Source organism: Botrytis cinerea, chromosome 2 (genome assembly GCF_000143535.2).
Source record: "Botrytis cinerea B05.10 chromosome 2, complete sequence".
Taxonomy (NCBI): Eukaryota; Fungi; Ascomycota; class Leotiomycetes; order Helotiales; family Sclerotiniaceae; genus Botrytis; species Botrytis cinerea.
The window spans coordinates 2,313,732-2,328,658 of NC_037311.1; the positions used below are offsets into that span (position 1 = coordinate 2,313,732).

A 14,927-nucleotide genomic window follows, 5' to 3' on the forward strand; every position below is an offset into this window, starting at 1 on the left:
TGAACATCAGATAAAGAAGTTAATGCAGACGCCTCATCGGCCCCAATTAACAATTAACCAGGCCTCAAAGACCTCCCGAATTGAGTCGAAAAGGCCACCTAATTCTGCCGATATCCTCCAATATCTTCCACGTGTAATTAATTTGTTCATATTGTTCGAGCAGACTGCTATCATCTGTTCTTAAAGATCATCGCGCAATCTTCTTTTTCTCATTCTTCTTCACTCTTTATTCCATGCTTTGAACTCTCCACACTTAGATCCGTCACAGACGCAAATACATCTCACAATGATTGTGAAAGTAAAGTTGTCGGTCCTTGCCTTTGCCGCAACTCTCTTATCATCACACTCTTTGGTCTCGGCCCTTTCTGCAAATGATATTCCCTCTGATACCCCCATTTCATCTTTATTGGCATCTGCCAACGCGCATCTGGCAAAAGGCGAAACGAACGATGCCTTGACTTATTACGATATTGCTATCGCCCGCGATCCATCGAACTATCTCAGTCATTTCCGTCGCGGGGCTGCCTATCTTTCCCTTGGTCGAATGGCTCAGGCTGCCCAAGACTTTGATAAGGTATTGACAATCAAACCAGGCCATGAACCGGCATTGTCACAAAGGGCGAAGATCAGAGCAAAGAATGGAGATTGGGAAAACGCCAAACAAGATTACCTCTCCCTCGGCGCATCTCATGGGGCCGAAGAAGAACTCGCGAATTTAGTAGAGGCCCAAGGTGCAGCTAGTTTGGCAATGGATGCAGAGAAAGATCAGAATTGGGAAGAATGTGTGACACAAGCCGGAGCTGCAATCATGGTTGCCTCCAAGGTAGTATCACTCCGCAAAACCAGAGCTCATTGTCGATTTGAACGCGGCGAAGTCCAAGAAGGAATGAGTGATCTCAAACACGTTCTCCAAATGCAACCAGGACTTACAGATCCCCATCTCCGGATCTCTACAATCAACTTTTATGGCTTGGGGGAATTGGAGCAGGGTATGGACCAATTGAGGAAGTGCTTGCATTCAGATCCAGATTCGAAGAGTTGTAAAAAAATGTACAGGAGAGAGAAGACCATCGACAAAACCTTAGCCCAGGTTCGCAAATATTACGAAAAACATCAATATGCGAGCGGAGTGAAACTTCTCGTTCCATCCGGAGAGGAGGTTGGGTTGGTTCAAGAGATAAAGGATGATATCAAGGAATACCGAGAGGCTAGCATAATCCCCGAGCATGCGCCAAATCATCTGCTCACTCAAGTTGTCGAAATGGTTTGCCAGGCTTATCACGAGGTATGCCCGAAGCTCTGGAGTCATTTTCTATTTAACTAACGCAAGATAGACCAAAAATACTAAGAAGGCCACTACTTACTGTGATGAAGCTCTTTCACTCAACGAAAACTCCCTTTATGGACTACTTCACAAAGCCCAGAAACATATGGAAGCAGAGAACTACGAAGCTGCTATATCCACCCTCAACACTGCAAAGGAAAACCACCCTGAAGCGCAGCAGATTGGGGGACTCTTGCAAAAAGCTCAAGTAGAATTGAAGCGAAGCAAAACGAAAGATTATTACAAGGTTCTAGGGGTTCCTAAGGATGCGGACGAGCTTCAGATCAAATCAGCATACAGAAAATCGGTCAGAATAAATCATCCAGATAAGGCCCACAAACAAGGAATTAGCAAGGAAGAGGCAGAAAAGAAGATGGCAGCCATTAATGAAGCATATGAAGTACTGAGTGATCCTGAATTGAAGGCTCGCTTCGACCAAGGAGATGATCCAAATGACCACGAGCAACAAAGAGGACATCCATTCCAACAGGGTAACCCATTCGGTGGTGGTGGATTCCCTTTCCAACAAAGCGGTGGACATCACCATGGTGGTGGACAACAATTTAATTTCAAGTTCGGTCAAGGGGGATTCAATTTCGGTTAAGGCGATATCTTCCATTCTGAATCCAGGCGTTGGTTAGGCTTTGCAAGTTGACGGTGATTCAACCATTTAGTATACTCTGTAAAATGTACACATCATGGCTCCAAGATGCTTCTGTGATAACGTTTAAGAAGAGAGAGAAAACGCATTCCATTCAATGAATGTTCAATTAGAGATTCGGTTTCTGTTACTGCATTATATTTGTGATTGTAATTATTGTGGTTACGATGGGAATGTTTGTGGATGTGAATTGATCAATCACGAAGCCTCGTCATCAGCCTTGTCAAATTTCGGGCGCTACTGTATAAATCCCGACGGTATAATGGAATGGCACTGACCTGGAATGCGGGTCAATCCAAACTTCAAACTTATCAAACTCACAACTTACAACTTACCACTTCCTTTCTACGAACAGTGCAACAGTGTTCGGTGTTCAGTATTTCAGTGTCTGTGTTGATCGCGACAAACTGGGACTCGACTTGCAAGTTGTCTTAATTGTACGGCCCATTCTATTCCTCGACTATAATTATATTCTTGCACATAAAATCTTAGGGATGCTCTTACGATAACATAAATCCCCTTCTCTGTAAACTCTCCTTCTCCTTGGGCCACCCAATATGGACGGATTCGAGGTCGCATACACTTTAGACAACGAACAACAATTCTGGGATGGTATGTAAATACATATATATATGGCTCCCTTGCGTTCTGTGTTACTCAGAGTACTTACTATACATTGCCTTTAGAGATCGATGACATCGTTTCTTCGACATGTGCGTCGCATCAATTAATTGATAATGCGCTGCGATCCTACTTAAAATTTACAACCAACTTCAAAGACGAATATCTGCAATCAGAGTTCGAAGTTGCAAAATGTTTACACAAACTGATGCAGAGCGAGCTATTCGCAGCGAATAAGGACTATGTGAGGACCCAGATCGTCTATAGTCTCATGCAGGAGGACGTACCTGCTACGCTGCATGTGTTAACGAGCTTTCTGCTATTTGATGGGCGCAATAATGAGACAACTTTCGAGATGATGAATAAGGAGGGATGTTTTCCAAGGTTATTGGAGTTGGTCAAGAAAGGGAATAGGGAAGATCCAACTTTACATAGACTACTGCTGGAACTTTTATATGAGATGTCAAGGATGCAAAGGCTTAGTTTCGAGGACTTGGGGCAGGTAGATGATGAATTCATCATATGTCTCTTTGAGATAATCGAAGAGCTATCGGATGATGTTAATGATCCTTACCATTATCCTGTTATTCGAGTTTTAGTAAGTCTCTACCGCAGGTTTAGACCTATCACTCCAACTGCTAACACCTTCTCCAGTTAGTTTTAAATGAGCAGTATATGGTTGCTTCCACATCAACAACGGATCCTTCACATTCTCTAACAAATCGAGTTGTTAAAATTCTCAGCCACAAAGGGTCATCATATATGACCTTTGGAGAGAACATCATTCTTCTACTAAACCGCGAGACTGAAACCTCTCTACAACTTCTGATCCTCAAGCTTTTATATTTATTGTTTACTACAAAAGCTACCTACGAATACTTTTACACTAATGATCTTCGCGTCCTACTGGATGTCATAATTCGTAACCTTCTCGATCTCCCTAATGAGTTTGTCTCCCTCCGTCACACATACCTTCGAGTTCTTTACCCATTACTTGCACATACACAATTGCAGCAACCACCACATTACAAGAAACACGAAGTAGTGAAAGTTCTAAGCATACTCGGTGGATCGGGTAATGCACATTGGGAACCAGCAGACGAAACAACCATACGACTTGTCGAGCGAGTAGCCAAAGTTCCCTGGCTCCGGGATGACGACATCAGCGAAGGGGAAGTAGCGCGGAAACTCCTCGGTATAAGCCTCTCGCCGTCGCATACCGGTAGCTCGATAAGTGTTTCGGATGTAGCTGCCGTTAGAGAAAAGCCTGGTGTTCAAACACCTAGTCGGAAAGCAGAAAGTGAAAACGCTGCACATGATCACAATACGCCTGTGGTGGTGCCCTCGGATGAAATTCCAAAGAAAAAACGCGCGCTGCCACCGCTCCCACCGGCGGTTAGAGCAATCACTGCTCAGAAAAAAGTACCACCGATGACGCCACCGAGGAGGAGAACGAAACTTAAGGCTATGACCACTCAACCACCTGAGGCGACGGGTGTTGAGTGATGGGTCTCGGAATTATATGTATTATTGGCGAATTTGGAGTTGTCGCGGGGGCATTGGTATTAGGAAGGGAAGGGAAGGGAAGGTCTTTGTTCCTCCCTAAATAATACAACGGCGTCAGAGTGAGGAGTACAGGGGCGGATGAGCATTCGCTTCTACTCAAAATTCGGATTGAATAGTAGTTATCCAAAAAAAAATCAAAAGTTGCTAGGTAAGACCTATCAATTTCCGTTTGAATATTGAGAGTCTATATACATCCTGCAGGAAGACGATAAAATATAATTGGGTCTTACCTCATAAATTGTTACCTTACTGTCCAGTTGCGTTTCTTAATCTTCTCATCCATACATGTGCAGTATCGCAGGTGGTAGTGAATCTTAACTTCCTCCCTTAGGATAGCCCCACTATTCAAGTAAATGAAATGGCAAAAGAGTTCACACGCCTGGTGCAGTGCACCAGGCGCGCTACATCTCTGTTGACCTATTCCGCGGTATTAATGACTCCGAAGGGATCGAATGCTCCCTACAAAAATACCGCGCGCACCTCGAGTTGTTGTGTCTAACCGTCAAGCTAGATTGTCGATTCTGTCAATACCACCATTTGACGAGAGAAAGGGCGGGATTGAAGGACATGTCGGTTAGGCGAGGGTGGTTGTGGTGAGTGAATGGTGAATGGTGAATGGTAGGAAATGGGCAATGGATGATGATGCAACAGTGAATGAAAAGTATTTCATTTGTCAATAGGTATATCGGGGTGGGGCTCTTGGGAGGAATATTTATTATACGGAGAGATAATGAATGCCCGTTTGTTTGATTGTTTGATTGTTTGTTCCGTTTGTTTCATCCTGCTTTCTCTTTTCGCCCTTTTCGCCAAATCGGGGGCGGGGGTGCATTGGAAGGGTACGTACGGTACGGTATGCGTTTCTAGTGATGTTTACTACAAACTACAAACTACAAACTACAAACTACAAGTTGTTGTGGTACATGTAACGCCTACCAACTTGGAATTTTGACGGTCGAATGAATACTAGCTAGCACATTTCTATCTATTGCACAGATTTTGTGGCGCTGGCTCATTTGTTGAGATGAATTTTGGGAGGAGGACAGGGGGGAGGGGGGGGGGGGTTCTGGTAATGCTCACTTTCGTTTTTGGGTGTAGCGCTAGCTTTGTATCTTTCTTCGTTTTTTTTTTTTGTATATCATCAGCCGTTATGTATTTTGAGAATTCGGAGAGTTCCGTGTGGCAAGTGGTGAGTGAGTCTCGGGACGTAAAGCAAGAATGGTAGAATGTGAAAGGGAGTGTTTACCTGTGTTCAGGAATGACGCGGACCCTTTTTCCTCTTTGTAACTATCTCAGAATAGGCATTGTTGGCGAATGGAATTGGAAACCCGAGGGATTATGTGAATTTTGAACTCCGATGAAGCAAGCGATTTGATGAGATATTGCTGTTGGCGCGCGCCATGTGAGCGAAAAGAAAGACGATCTAGGATGATGGTTGGGGATTTTGCATTACAGCACAATATCACAACGGGTCTGTTTGTTTGATTGGAATGATCGGTCATTCAATATTTCAATCTAGGTAAAATAGTAATGAGAGCTGGTATTGTAGCAAAATTTGATGTGATTTAAATTTATGCTATTTTCAACCAGCCGATTCGCTTCCCCGCCACCTGATGTCAACAGCTAATATGCCACATCAATAAGTAGGAGTCAAATGGCAATGACTGTGGGTGAAAAGTGTAGAACTACTCAAAAGACCATTTCTGTCCTCCTGATCTCTCCCAGGGTACCATAATGATCATGACTTTCCTCTCCAGCGGAGCAATCTGAAGCAACATGTTTTTGAAATCTTAACCAGGCTCAAACCAGCTTCCTCCTACCGGTATCAAATCGAAGGTGGCTGTTAGAATTGCAATGAGCGCCGCTACCTCAGCCATCTTCCATGATCGTACGTGGTTGTGTTCCCGTGGCTCTGAATTGCAAGGCTTCCTGTTGAGTAGAGAAGAGCAGTAGTGCATCTCTTGATTTCTCAAGACTAATCTTGTGTTCCAAAATACCCGTCTTAGAGGATGTGCTGGCATGTTAAAATGGTACGGCATCTAATTCATGATTCATGTTATGCCGTTATATGATCTGCGATTTCTATTGTTAGCTGTTGGTATCTTGTTGCTCCAAGCTACGTATTGGACCCCGAAACATGTGCCTCATTACACCGCACGCCTATGATAGGAAAGCATGCATGGTAAAATAATAAATCTCTTATTATAGTATCGGATAACAAGACAACCTTACGTGCTATTAAGCGCCAATCCACCTGTACTCCGCCAAAGATCCCGAACCCTCGATACCAAAGCCACAGCGTCGGTATCTAAGCTAGAATAAACATACCTAGGAAGAACCGTCGCTTAAGAGAGCGGTCCCAAGTACCACTTGATAGTGGTCTCACGTTATGTCATTAATACCTGATCTCAGAAAGTGGTACTGGCAACACCGTTGGCGCTATTCCTTTCCGCCTCGGGGGTGGTACTAGTACTTTGACTGGTATGATCGGTTTCGGGTAAGATCAAATATTAGCGGCAAAAATCATCACTGCCGATAGTATCCTTATACACGCGAGCACAGATGCTGAGCCCGACCTCCCATGGGCAATCAAAGGAACAGGCCAGATGTTTGATGGTGTGGTAGATTTGGATTTGAAGACATATCCACTGTAAAACTCTGGGTCGCCCTCAGGTGCACACTGGGCTGGCAGTATTTTTTATCCTTTAGATTATGCGGAGGAAGCATGCAGGGTGATGGAATGATCAATGGTCACTACAAAGCATAACACCGCTAAGATCATGATGATAATGGCACCACCGGTAGCTCAGCTAATGATCACTGTTGCACCCCATTTCATGTGAGTCTTCATCCGACCAAGATTTTCTCCCGCTCTGGATGAGTATGGGCAATGGCTGCGTGTGTAAAAGGACACCGGCAAAATATGTACATGTATACATCTACTAGAACATTCAATAACAGTCTAAAATTTAGTGGAGATCCAACTGAAGCACTTCTTGTATTCCGGCCTCTTACAGATCTCAATCCGATTATGACATCGGCATCAACCCTTATTGCCATAATATGAGCGACCACTTGGACTTCACCTGTGCAAAGGGAGGTTTCAAACTTCAAATGTTTCAGCTTGGCAGGATTTCCTGATTTCAGAAGCCAAAATTTTACGTTACACGTTCGAATATTCTCTCTTTTTGGTATTTTAGCAACTGTTTCTCGTGGTGCCACAGAGTAGAAAGCCACGATCTCGTTCTTGACTTCGAGAACAAAGCTATTTCAGCTATGAGACATGGGCATGCTGACGAAGACTGGGTTGATTATGTAAATTTCAATCGCACAGATCCTGTTCAGCGACGATATCGAGGAGAGGAAAGGCTAAAGAAATTGAAGTCATTGAAGCAAAAGTGGGATCCGCAAGGTGTTTTCACACGGCAGTTGTTGTGATATCCAAGCGGGCTAGCTAAGGCTCTGAATAGTCATAGATAGAACTTGGAAGACGATGAGAATTAAAGTTATGAATCCCGATTCCCGAGGTCAAGCCGTTGAGAATGGCTTGTTCTCTGAAAGTTCCAAGTTCCAAAAGTTCCAAGATCCAAATTCCAATACGATACGATGTACTTTTCGTGGGTCAACTACTGTAATCGTAATTATAAGTAGGTGGGTATGGATAATTTGTAAGGATGTCACGGACATGAAATTATTGGAAAATCATTGAGATTAACCAATCTATGTGTATGGTTCGTGGTTTCTCTTTTGAAGATTGATATCCGATTGATCCTAGAAGAAATAATTTAGCGATATTCAGTTCAGTCAGTTCAGTCAGTTCAGTCAGTTCAGTCAGTTCAGTCAGTTCAGTCAGTTCAGTCAGTTCAGTCAGTTCAGTCAGTTCAGTCAGCCAGTCAGCCAGTCAGCCAGCCAGCCAACTTTTCCCAAAGAAAGGGGTCTGTCTATCTTCATTAAGTGTCTCTCGATGATTTGATACTCCTATCTTCAACTTGACACCTCACCTGGACGCCGTTTTCCCGTTGGACATGTTATGGGTGAGTGAGACTTCAAAGACTTTGTCTTAGCAAGGCCCCTTCTCTCGACCTTCTCCCAGCTTCTGCCGTAATTCCGATGTTCAAGGAAGAGAAAGTGGAACAATGAAATATGAAATATCGATCCATTTGCGGGGAAGCCAAAAATGAGTAGGGATGATTTATCGGGAGATCATCTGCGCTAGACTCAATGCGGCAACGCACATGATCGCAAGAGGCCTTGGGATGACTGCAGGCAAATTGGTATGGAGAGCTGTTAATTTCGCACGTTGGGAGTTTATCTTGTTGCCTTGTCTTTCAGGCGTGTGGGTGTTGGTGGTCTTTGAACATCTGTGGTACGATGATTTGAGTGAAGAAATGGCGAAAGAGGATGGATGTATAGTGGTATACAATACAATGAGATGAAATGAGAAAGTTATGAAGCCACTTGCAGTGTTATATCGATTTGCATGAAGACATACCTGATAGGTATGTGTGGGCGTGTATTCATCATATACACCAGGCGAAGCAGCATACTTCTACATACCTCACCAGCAAGTAGGTCTGTACATAGGATATAGGTAGAAGCATTTTGAAGGGCTATCAATAGATGATGTACAGTACATGCAGTCCGTCACTCAGTCGGTCACTCAGTCGGTCACTCAGTCCGTCAGTCATACATATGGTCCTACAGTCCTACAGTCCTACAGTCCTACAGTCCTACAGTCCTACAGTCCTACACAAAGTAGTGCGATGCCCCTCACATGACGAGATCTCTTGTATTAATTACCAAATGTAGCAGTTGCAGTAGCGCAGAGTTGGTTGTGGGCTGCATGCAACTTGCAAGCTTGACTAGATCCTCGCACTAGTACCCAATGAGTAAGCAGTGACCAATGAGAATTGTCTAGTCTCTCGCTCCTAGTCCCCCGTCCTCAGTCCCCCGTCCCCCGTCCCCAGCACTCAGCACCTGCTGCCCCAGCATCGCGTCCCATCTCTCGTAGTGTGTATGGATTTGGATTTGGATTTGGATGTGGATTTGGATTTGGACGCCTGAAGCCCGAACAAACGTGGAACGATGCAACAAATGCAAATGTCAATGTCTCACAGGTGATATGCAATGTGTGATGTATGTTGTATGTTGTATGTTGTATGTCCCTGTGGAGCACTGGCACCCATGAATGGCAATGCTATCATTTCCTCGGGAGGGGATCTTCACGAATTACTTGTCTGCGATCGAGGCCCAAGTTGAAAATCAAGGACCAGAGCAGGAACGAGAGCGAGAGCAAGAGCAAGAGCAAGAGCAAGAGCAAGAGCAAGAGCAAGAGCAAGAGCAAGAGCAAGAGCAAGAGCAAGAACAAGCACAAGCAATCGCAAGATTCTGGCCGTCGGTTTCGTGCAATACGATTGATTGGCCTACTCCTCCTAGGTATTGATTGACCCTGTGATTGACCCTGTGATTGGCCCTACCCGCCCGTCAAATTGAGATTTGCCTCTCCTCTCTGGCACCGAGCGCTGTAATCTTACCCTACCAGCCCATGGCTTTTCGACTGACTTTTTCTCTCTTCTTTTCTCTCCAAACCTACGGGGCCGGTTTTCCATAGGAGGAGCATGCCATCGCAAACCTCACGTCATCAGGAAAATGCAAGTGGTGGCTACGAGATAAGCGTTCGAATGATCATCTCTGTATATATATAATACATACATACATATATAATACATACATATATAATACATACATATATAATACATACATATATAACACATACATATATACAATACACACTCAGGAATGGCCTGCTTGTCATACCTTCTAATGTAATGACCCCTCCCTCAATTCTAGATCATCTTCCAAAATGCCTCTCATCTATTCTCACGAGGCCCGTCGAGAAGAAGAGAAGAAGAGGACCATCACCCAGCGTTGCATTTTATATATCTCTATACAGGTGTACACGACATAAAATCATCCATTCGCTCATCCTCTCACGCCGGCCGCTCATTTTATTTGATTCGTAAATCTTAAATCTTAATTCCTAAATCTTAAATCTTCACATCCATCGTAAATCGTAAATCGCAAAGAAGGAATTTGGAATTTCCGGTTTCTTTCCCTTCCCTTGACTAGTAAATTTCCGTCCATTGTTTGTGCGACTCTACTGGGTATCTCATGTCTTGGTCCCTTATTAGTACACAGCCAGCCCATCCCTAGCTTGATCTCCCCCTACGTCACGTCAACGATCAAATACCCAATACCCAATACCCAACACCCAAGACCCAAGACCCAATACCTCCAAACGTCCTCAACTGCCTCCATCTACCTTCCCTTCCCTTCCCTTCCCTGCCGTCCCTTCCCTCCCCTTCTCTCTTCCTTCCCGTCCCTTCTGCAACTCGTCCGTCCTTTGCCCTCATTTAATCATCATGTCTACCATCGGCACAAACTCTGCAATTCCTGCCCCCGCGCAATCATACACTGATCGAGGTTACGGCGCTGCAAGTACCCCACGAGCACATCCACAATCTCAAATCATCAACGGAGGAGGCTCTGCAGTACTAGATTACGCTCCAAACGATCACGATCCTCACAATCCAAATAATCCAAATTCAAACGGGAGATTCAACGAGGAGTGGGATGCGAGTCAACGAGGAAGCTCAATAATAGAGGGCAACATGCACCGATCACACTCAGTCATGTCGCAAGGCGATACCTTGATTCCGTCAAGAGGGGGAACGCTGAAAAAGAAATCTTCATTGAAGAGAAGTGGTAGTAGACGGAGTTCCAGGGCTGGGAGCGTTCGCAGTTTGGTTGTTCATCCACAAGGCGATATCGACGAGGCCCATAGTGCTTTCTATTCTCCAGTACCCACAAGCGGAAATCCCACGGATATTTTAGCAAACCGATTTCAAGGTATTTCACCATATTTTTTTGGGTTCGGCGACACTATGCTAATTATTATTTTCCACTCGCAGCTTGGCGTAAAGTCCTCAAGGACCTTATCGTTTATTTCAAAGAAATCCAAAGCCAATATGAGCACAGATCAAAGAGTCTTTTGAAGGTCTCGAATGTTATTAACAATACCACGGCGCCCGCTGTATTTTTACCTACGGGTGGAATTGATGATGCCCTCCGAATTCTTCGCAACTATCATAAATCCGCAATCGCAGAGGCAAACAAGTCTAGAGATATCGAGCAAGATGTGATTCTTGCCTTGACCGGCTTGCGTAGCGATTTGCAACAGAAAATCAAGGAGATCAAGGGCTTATCAGGCGACTTTAAAAATTCCGTGGATAAGGAGATGGAAGCTACTCGAAAGGCTGTGGCCGCATTGCAGGATGGCTTGGGTCAATCAGACATTGACCCTTCTCAAATGACGGGCAAGCACGATCCATACTTGCTCAGACTAGCAGTGGATCGTCAGGTTGAAAAGCAGATCGATGAGGAGAATTACCTTCACCAGGTATGTTTCAATCCTGAAAATTTTCAAAGGCGCGGGAGCTAATCTTACTAGGCATATCTCAATTTGGAAGCCTCTGGGCGTGAACTCGAAGCTATCGTAGTGGGCGAGATCCAAAAGTCTTATAATGCGCTCGCAGGTATATTGAAGCGCGAGGCAGACGGTGCCTATAGCGCGGTAGACGAATTACGCACGGGTCCGATTGCCATGCCAAAAGATCATGAGTGGACCGCATTTGTCGAAAATGATGAACATTTCATCGATCCAAAGGTTCCTATTCGAACACCAGAGATTATAAGATATCCTGGACAGGATAACGAGCTTGCTGGGTGCATTAGAGAGGGTCTCCTTGAGAGAAAGTCCAAGTTCCTAAAGGTAAAATTCCCACCGGCCCCTAGTTTTACGATCTTCTGCTAACTCTAATTTAGTCTTACACGTAAGAGAATGATTTAAAGTGATAACCATAATGTGTAAAATTGTGCTAATTCTAATCCTAGTGCTGGCTGGTACGTCCTTTCTCCTACTCACTTGCATGAGTTTCGCTCTGCGGATAAACTCGGAGCGCCAATCATGTCTCTCTATCTTCCCGAGCAAAAACTCGGCTCTCACTCAAATGAGGGAGGATCCTCAAACAAATTCATACTCAAAGGCCGTCAAACTGGAGCACTACATCGCGGACACTCTTGGGTTTTTAGAGCGGAAACACGTGATACTCTACTCGCTTGGTACGAGGACATCAAGACTTTGACGGAAAAGTCTCCACAAGAACGTAATGCGTTTGTGCGTCAGCATGCCCGCAGCGTTAGTGGTACATCACAACGAGCTGGTTCCATCAGCAGCGACGGTGTTATGGACGAGGAGGACGAAGAACCATTTTCGGCACATACATCAGCCGTTGTAGGCACTCAAGGACTCAAACAAGAACAAAAGCGTCCTGAACCAGGTGGGAGATTTCCATCAGATTTACAAATTAATGCGACGCGTGGCTTACAGGCTCCTCTTTCGCCTTCTAGCGGAAGCTCCAATTTTGGAGGTGAAGCAGATGATGCAGTGATTACCGCTGCAGCTCTTCCCGCAAGTGGTGTTGGCCATCACTATGGAGAAGACCCTGGCCACGCGTCGCCGACACACGCACAGATGATAAATCAAGCTGCTGAAGAAGATGGTGTGAACCCTTATACTTACGAACCCATTCAGAATATGAACACTACGCGTAATAATCAACATCATGAGTTACCTACCACTGCCGCTACTGCAGGCTTAGGCGGCGCCGCTTTGGGCATAGCAGGCACAGCCGCATACCACGATCACCAGCTTCAGAAAGAACGCGAGCGAGCAGACATGGAAGCGGCAATGATAGCCGCCCCTGACACGGACCAACTCCGAGAACAAGCAGATATGGAAGCAGCTATGATTGCAGCACCCGACGATCATATATATGACGACGAAGCACAACAACAAACCGACCTGGAAGCCACGGCCATTGCTGCACCCGATACGCAGATGTCCGGAGGACGTAGCCAGGGCGATATTAGCGCGGCCCCTTGGTTTGACGAAGCAGGGGAGACTGCGGCTATATCGACAGTAGCGGCTGCAGCGGCTGTCTCAACTGCCACAAACACAACGGAACCAAGGTCAATGGAGGCACTCCTCGATCCACTCGCTAAGGACCTCGAACGTCCAACTTTGGCTGCTGGGCAAAATCATCAAAGCGTCCAGAGCATCAGCCAATTGCATGTCCCTGGAGAATTCCCCATGACTAGAACAGACACAGAAAGTTCTTTAGGTAACGAAATTGTCTAGAGTGGGTCCTTTTTTTTCTTATTGGTAGGACAGGATCGAATGGGAATTGGGAACGGCAAAGGGAAAGAAACAAAGAATTTTGGAAGTATTCTGTATTTACGCGTATGGGCTGGTTGCGTTGGCGGGTTCTGCGGTAAAAAGGGATGGAATGGAATGGTTGGGATTGGATGGCTAAGGAGGAGGGAAACTAGGTTATAAGACTTGGGATTGAGGAATTGTCATCAAGGTCATGGTGGAGAAGGTATGGATGGATGGGTTTGATAAGATCTCCGCGATACTTTTGCTTGTGGAATCTGGGATTGAATGCAATGCAATGCGATGAAATGATCTCTTTTGTGGATTTACTATTGGCTACTTAGGTATTGCCGAGTAGATATGTCCTGAATATGAAAACATTAGTTTTATGTTCGTTTTTATGTTCATGCTCATTTTAGTATTGTGAATTCGACCAGGCGGGTAGGAGTAGGAGATTTAATGGCTCAGTGTCACTGGGAGAGGGAACGAGAAGAAATGCAATATTGCTAGTGAGGCCATACCCGGGGGCAGATATCCTTTCATGTCAAGACTGGAAGAAATGGTCCCATTGACAATACCTCGATCATACAATTTATGTTCACGCTTACAACCTATCTAGTACTGTACTCTCCGCCCATCCCCAGGCTCCACTCTATACACGAACATACTGGTAAGTAAATTATTGTATGATCTTATGTTTATATGCTGTGTTCTTTCTTCTTCGTTGCTGAATGTTATAGGAATGGAGAGGGGGGAAAGGGATACTTCCTCTCTTTACTTTGTCGAACATGGAGATATGAAGGGGGGGTAGACGGTTTATGTGGGGCACAAAAGGGGGTAGAGAGGGGTGGGAAGGGAAGAAGAAAGCGAGAACGAGAACAATTTTGCAATCAGACTAGTCCGCAGTATCCCAACCCGTCTTGAAAGATGATACATGGCGTTCAACGAAGCTAATTCGGATAATGCAATACGGAGCAAGCAGAGGGGGCTGCTAAAAATCGACCACTCAATATCCCATCTGACATCAAACTCAAATCTTAATAAGATCTTTTCACGGCGCTGCAAATGTGATTTCCGTTTCTAGATTTCGTCTCATCATCTATCGCGTTATTTCCGGGCATTTCTTTCACACTTCTCCAGTATCGGTATGCACCACTCCTCCCTCCTTCCCTATCCAGGTCCATCGAGTTGAACGCGACAACACAGACTAAGCCGCGCGTGCAACCCACGACCTCAAACTAGGAAGAAACACCCCAACGACCCATTCCGTAGATTCGTCATACCTTTAGAGAGCCAGGCAACGGCCAGAAAAGATACTGGCGAATGACAAACAAGGTTTTCTCGCAACCAGATTTTCTTCTCCCTTGCCCCTCGCAGTATCTCTTCAGCCACCCCCAAGAATCTTGCGAAACATTTTACTTGCCTCTCGTGCCGCCGCCAGACAAACACACTGGATTATGCGGAAATCCTCCCTAACTCTTCCC

General features: G+C 45.1%; 3 protein-coding genes across 3 annotated transcripts; all 3 read left to right on the forward strand.

Annotated features, from left to right (window-relative positions):
* Nucleotides 1-38: 38 nt before the first annotated feature.
* Nucleotides 39-2,258, forward strand: Bcjem1. Its single transcript, XM_001550520.2, has 2 exons — nucleotides 39-1,285; nucleotides 1,335-2,258. Exons 1-2 carry the CDS (start codon nucleotides 287-289, stop codon nucleotides 1,926-1,928), a joined length of 1,593 nt encoding a protein of 530 aa, XP_001550570.1. The 5' UTR covers nucleotides 39-286; the 3' UTR covers nucleotides 1,929-2,258.
* Nucleotides 2,259-2,272: 14 nt separating this feature from the next.
* On the forward strand, nucleotides 2,273-4,406 carry Bcldb17. The gene is made up of 3 exons (XM_001550519.2): nucleotides 2,273-2,597; nucleotides 2,672-3,204; nucleotides 3,261-4,406. The coding sequence occupies exons 1-3, from the start codon at nucleotides 2,543-2,545 to the stop codon at nucleotides 4,110-4,112; spliced, it is 1,440 nt and encodes a 479-aa protein (XP_001550569.1). The 5' UTR covers nucleotides 2,273-2,542; the 3' UTR covers nucleotides 4,113-4,406.
* A 5,829-nt stretch (nucleotides 4,407-10,235) lies between these two features.
* On the forward strand, nucleotides 10,236-13,832 carry BCIN_02g06630 (hypothetical protein). The gene is made up of 5 exons (XM_024691461.1): nucleotides 10,236-11,078; nucleotides 11,141-11,628; nucleotides 11,680-12,000; nucleotides 12,054-12,061; nucleotides 12,123-13,832. Exons 1-5 carry the CDS (start codon nucleotides 10,592-10,594, stop codon nucleotides 13,426-13,428), a joined length of 2,610 nt encoding a protein of 869 aa, XP_024547232.1. The 5' UTR covers nucleotides 10,236-10,591; the 3' UTR covers nucleotides 13,429-13,832.
* The last annotated feature ends 1,095 nt before the right edge of the window (nucleotides 13,833-14,927 follow it).

Coding starts and splice junctions, on each gene's coding strand:
- Bcjem1 (XM_001550520.2), top strand. CDS start 287: ATGATTGTGAAAGTAAAGTTGTCGGTCCTTGCCTTTGCCGCAACTCTC. Junction 1,286..1,334: donor TTTGCCAGGCTTATCACGAG/GTATGCCCGAAG, acceptor AACGCAAGATAG/ACCAAAAATACTAAGAAGGC.
- Bcldb17 (XM_001550519.2), top strand. CDS start 2,543: ATGGACGGATTCGAGGTCGCATACACTTTAGACAACGAACAACAATTC. Junction 2,598..2,671: donor CGAACAACAATTCTGGGATG/GTATGTAAATAC, acceptor CATTGCCTTTAG/AGATCGATGACATCGTTTCT. Junction 3,205..3,260: donor ATCCTGTTATTCGAGTTTTA/GTAAGTCTCTAC, acceptor CACCTTCTCCAG/TTAGTTTTAAATGAGCAGTA.
- BCIN_02g06630 (XM_024691461.1), top strand. CDS start 10,592: ATGTCTACCATCGGCACAAACTCTGCAATTCCTGCCCCCGCGCAATCA. Junction 11,079..11,140: donor TTTAGCAAACCGATTTCAAG/GTATTTCACCAT, acceptor TTCCACTCGCAG/CTTGGCGTAAAGTCCTCAAG. Junction 11,629..11,679: donor AGGAGAATTACCTTCACCAG/GTATGTTTCAAT, acceptor TAATCTTACTAG/GCATATCTCAATTTGGAAGC.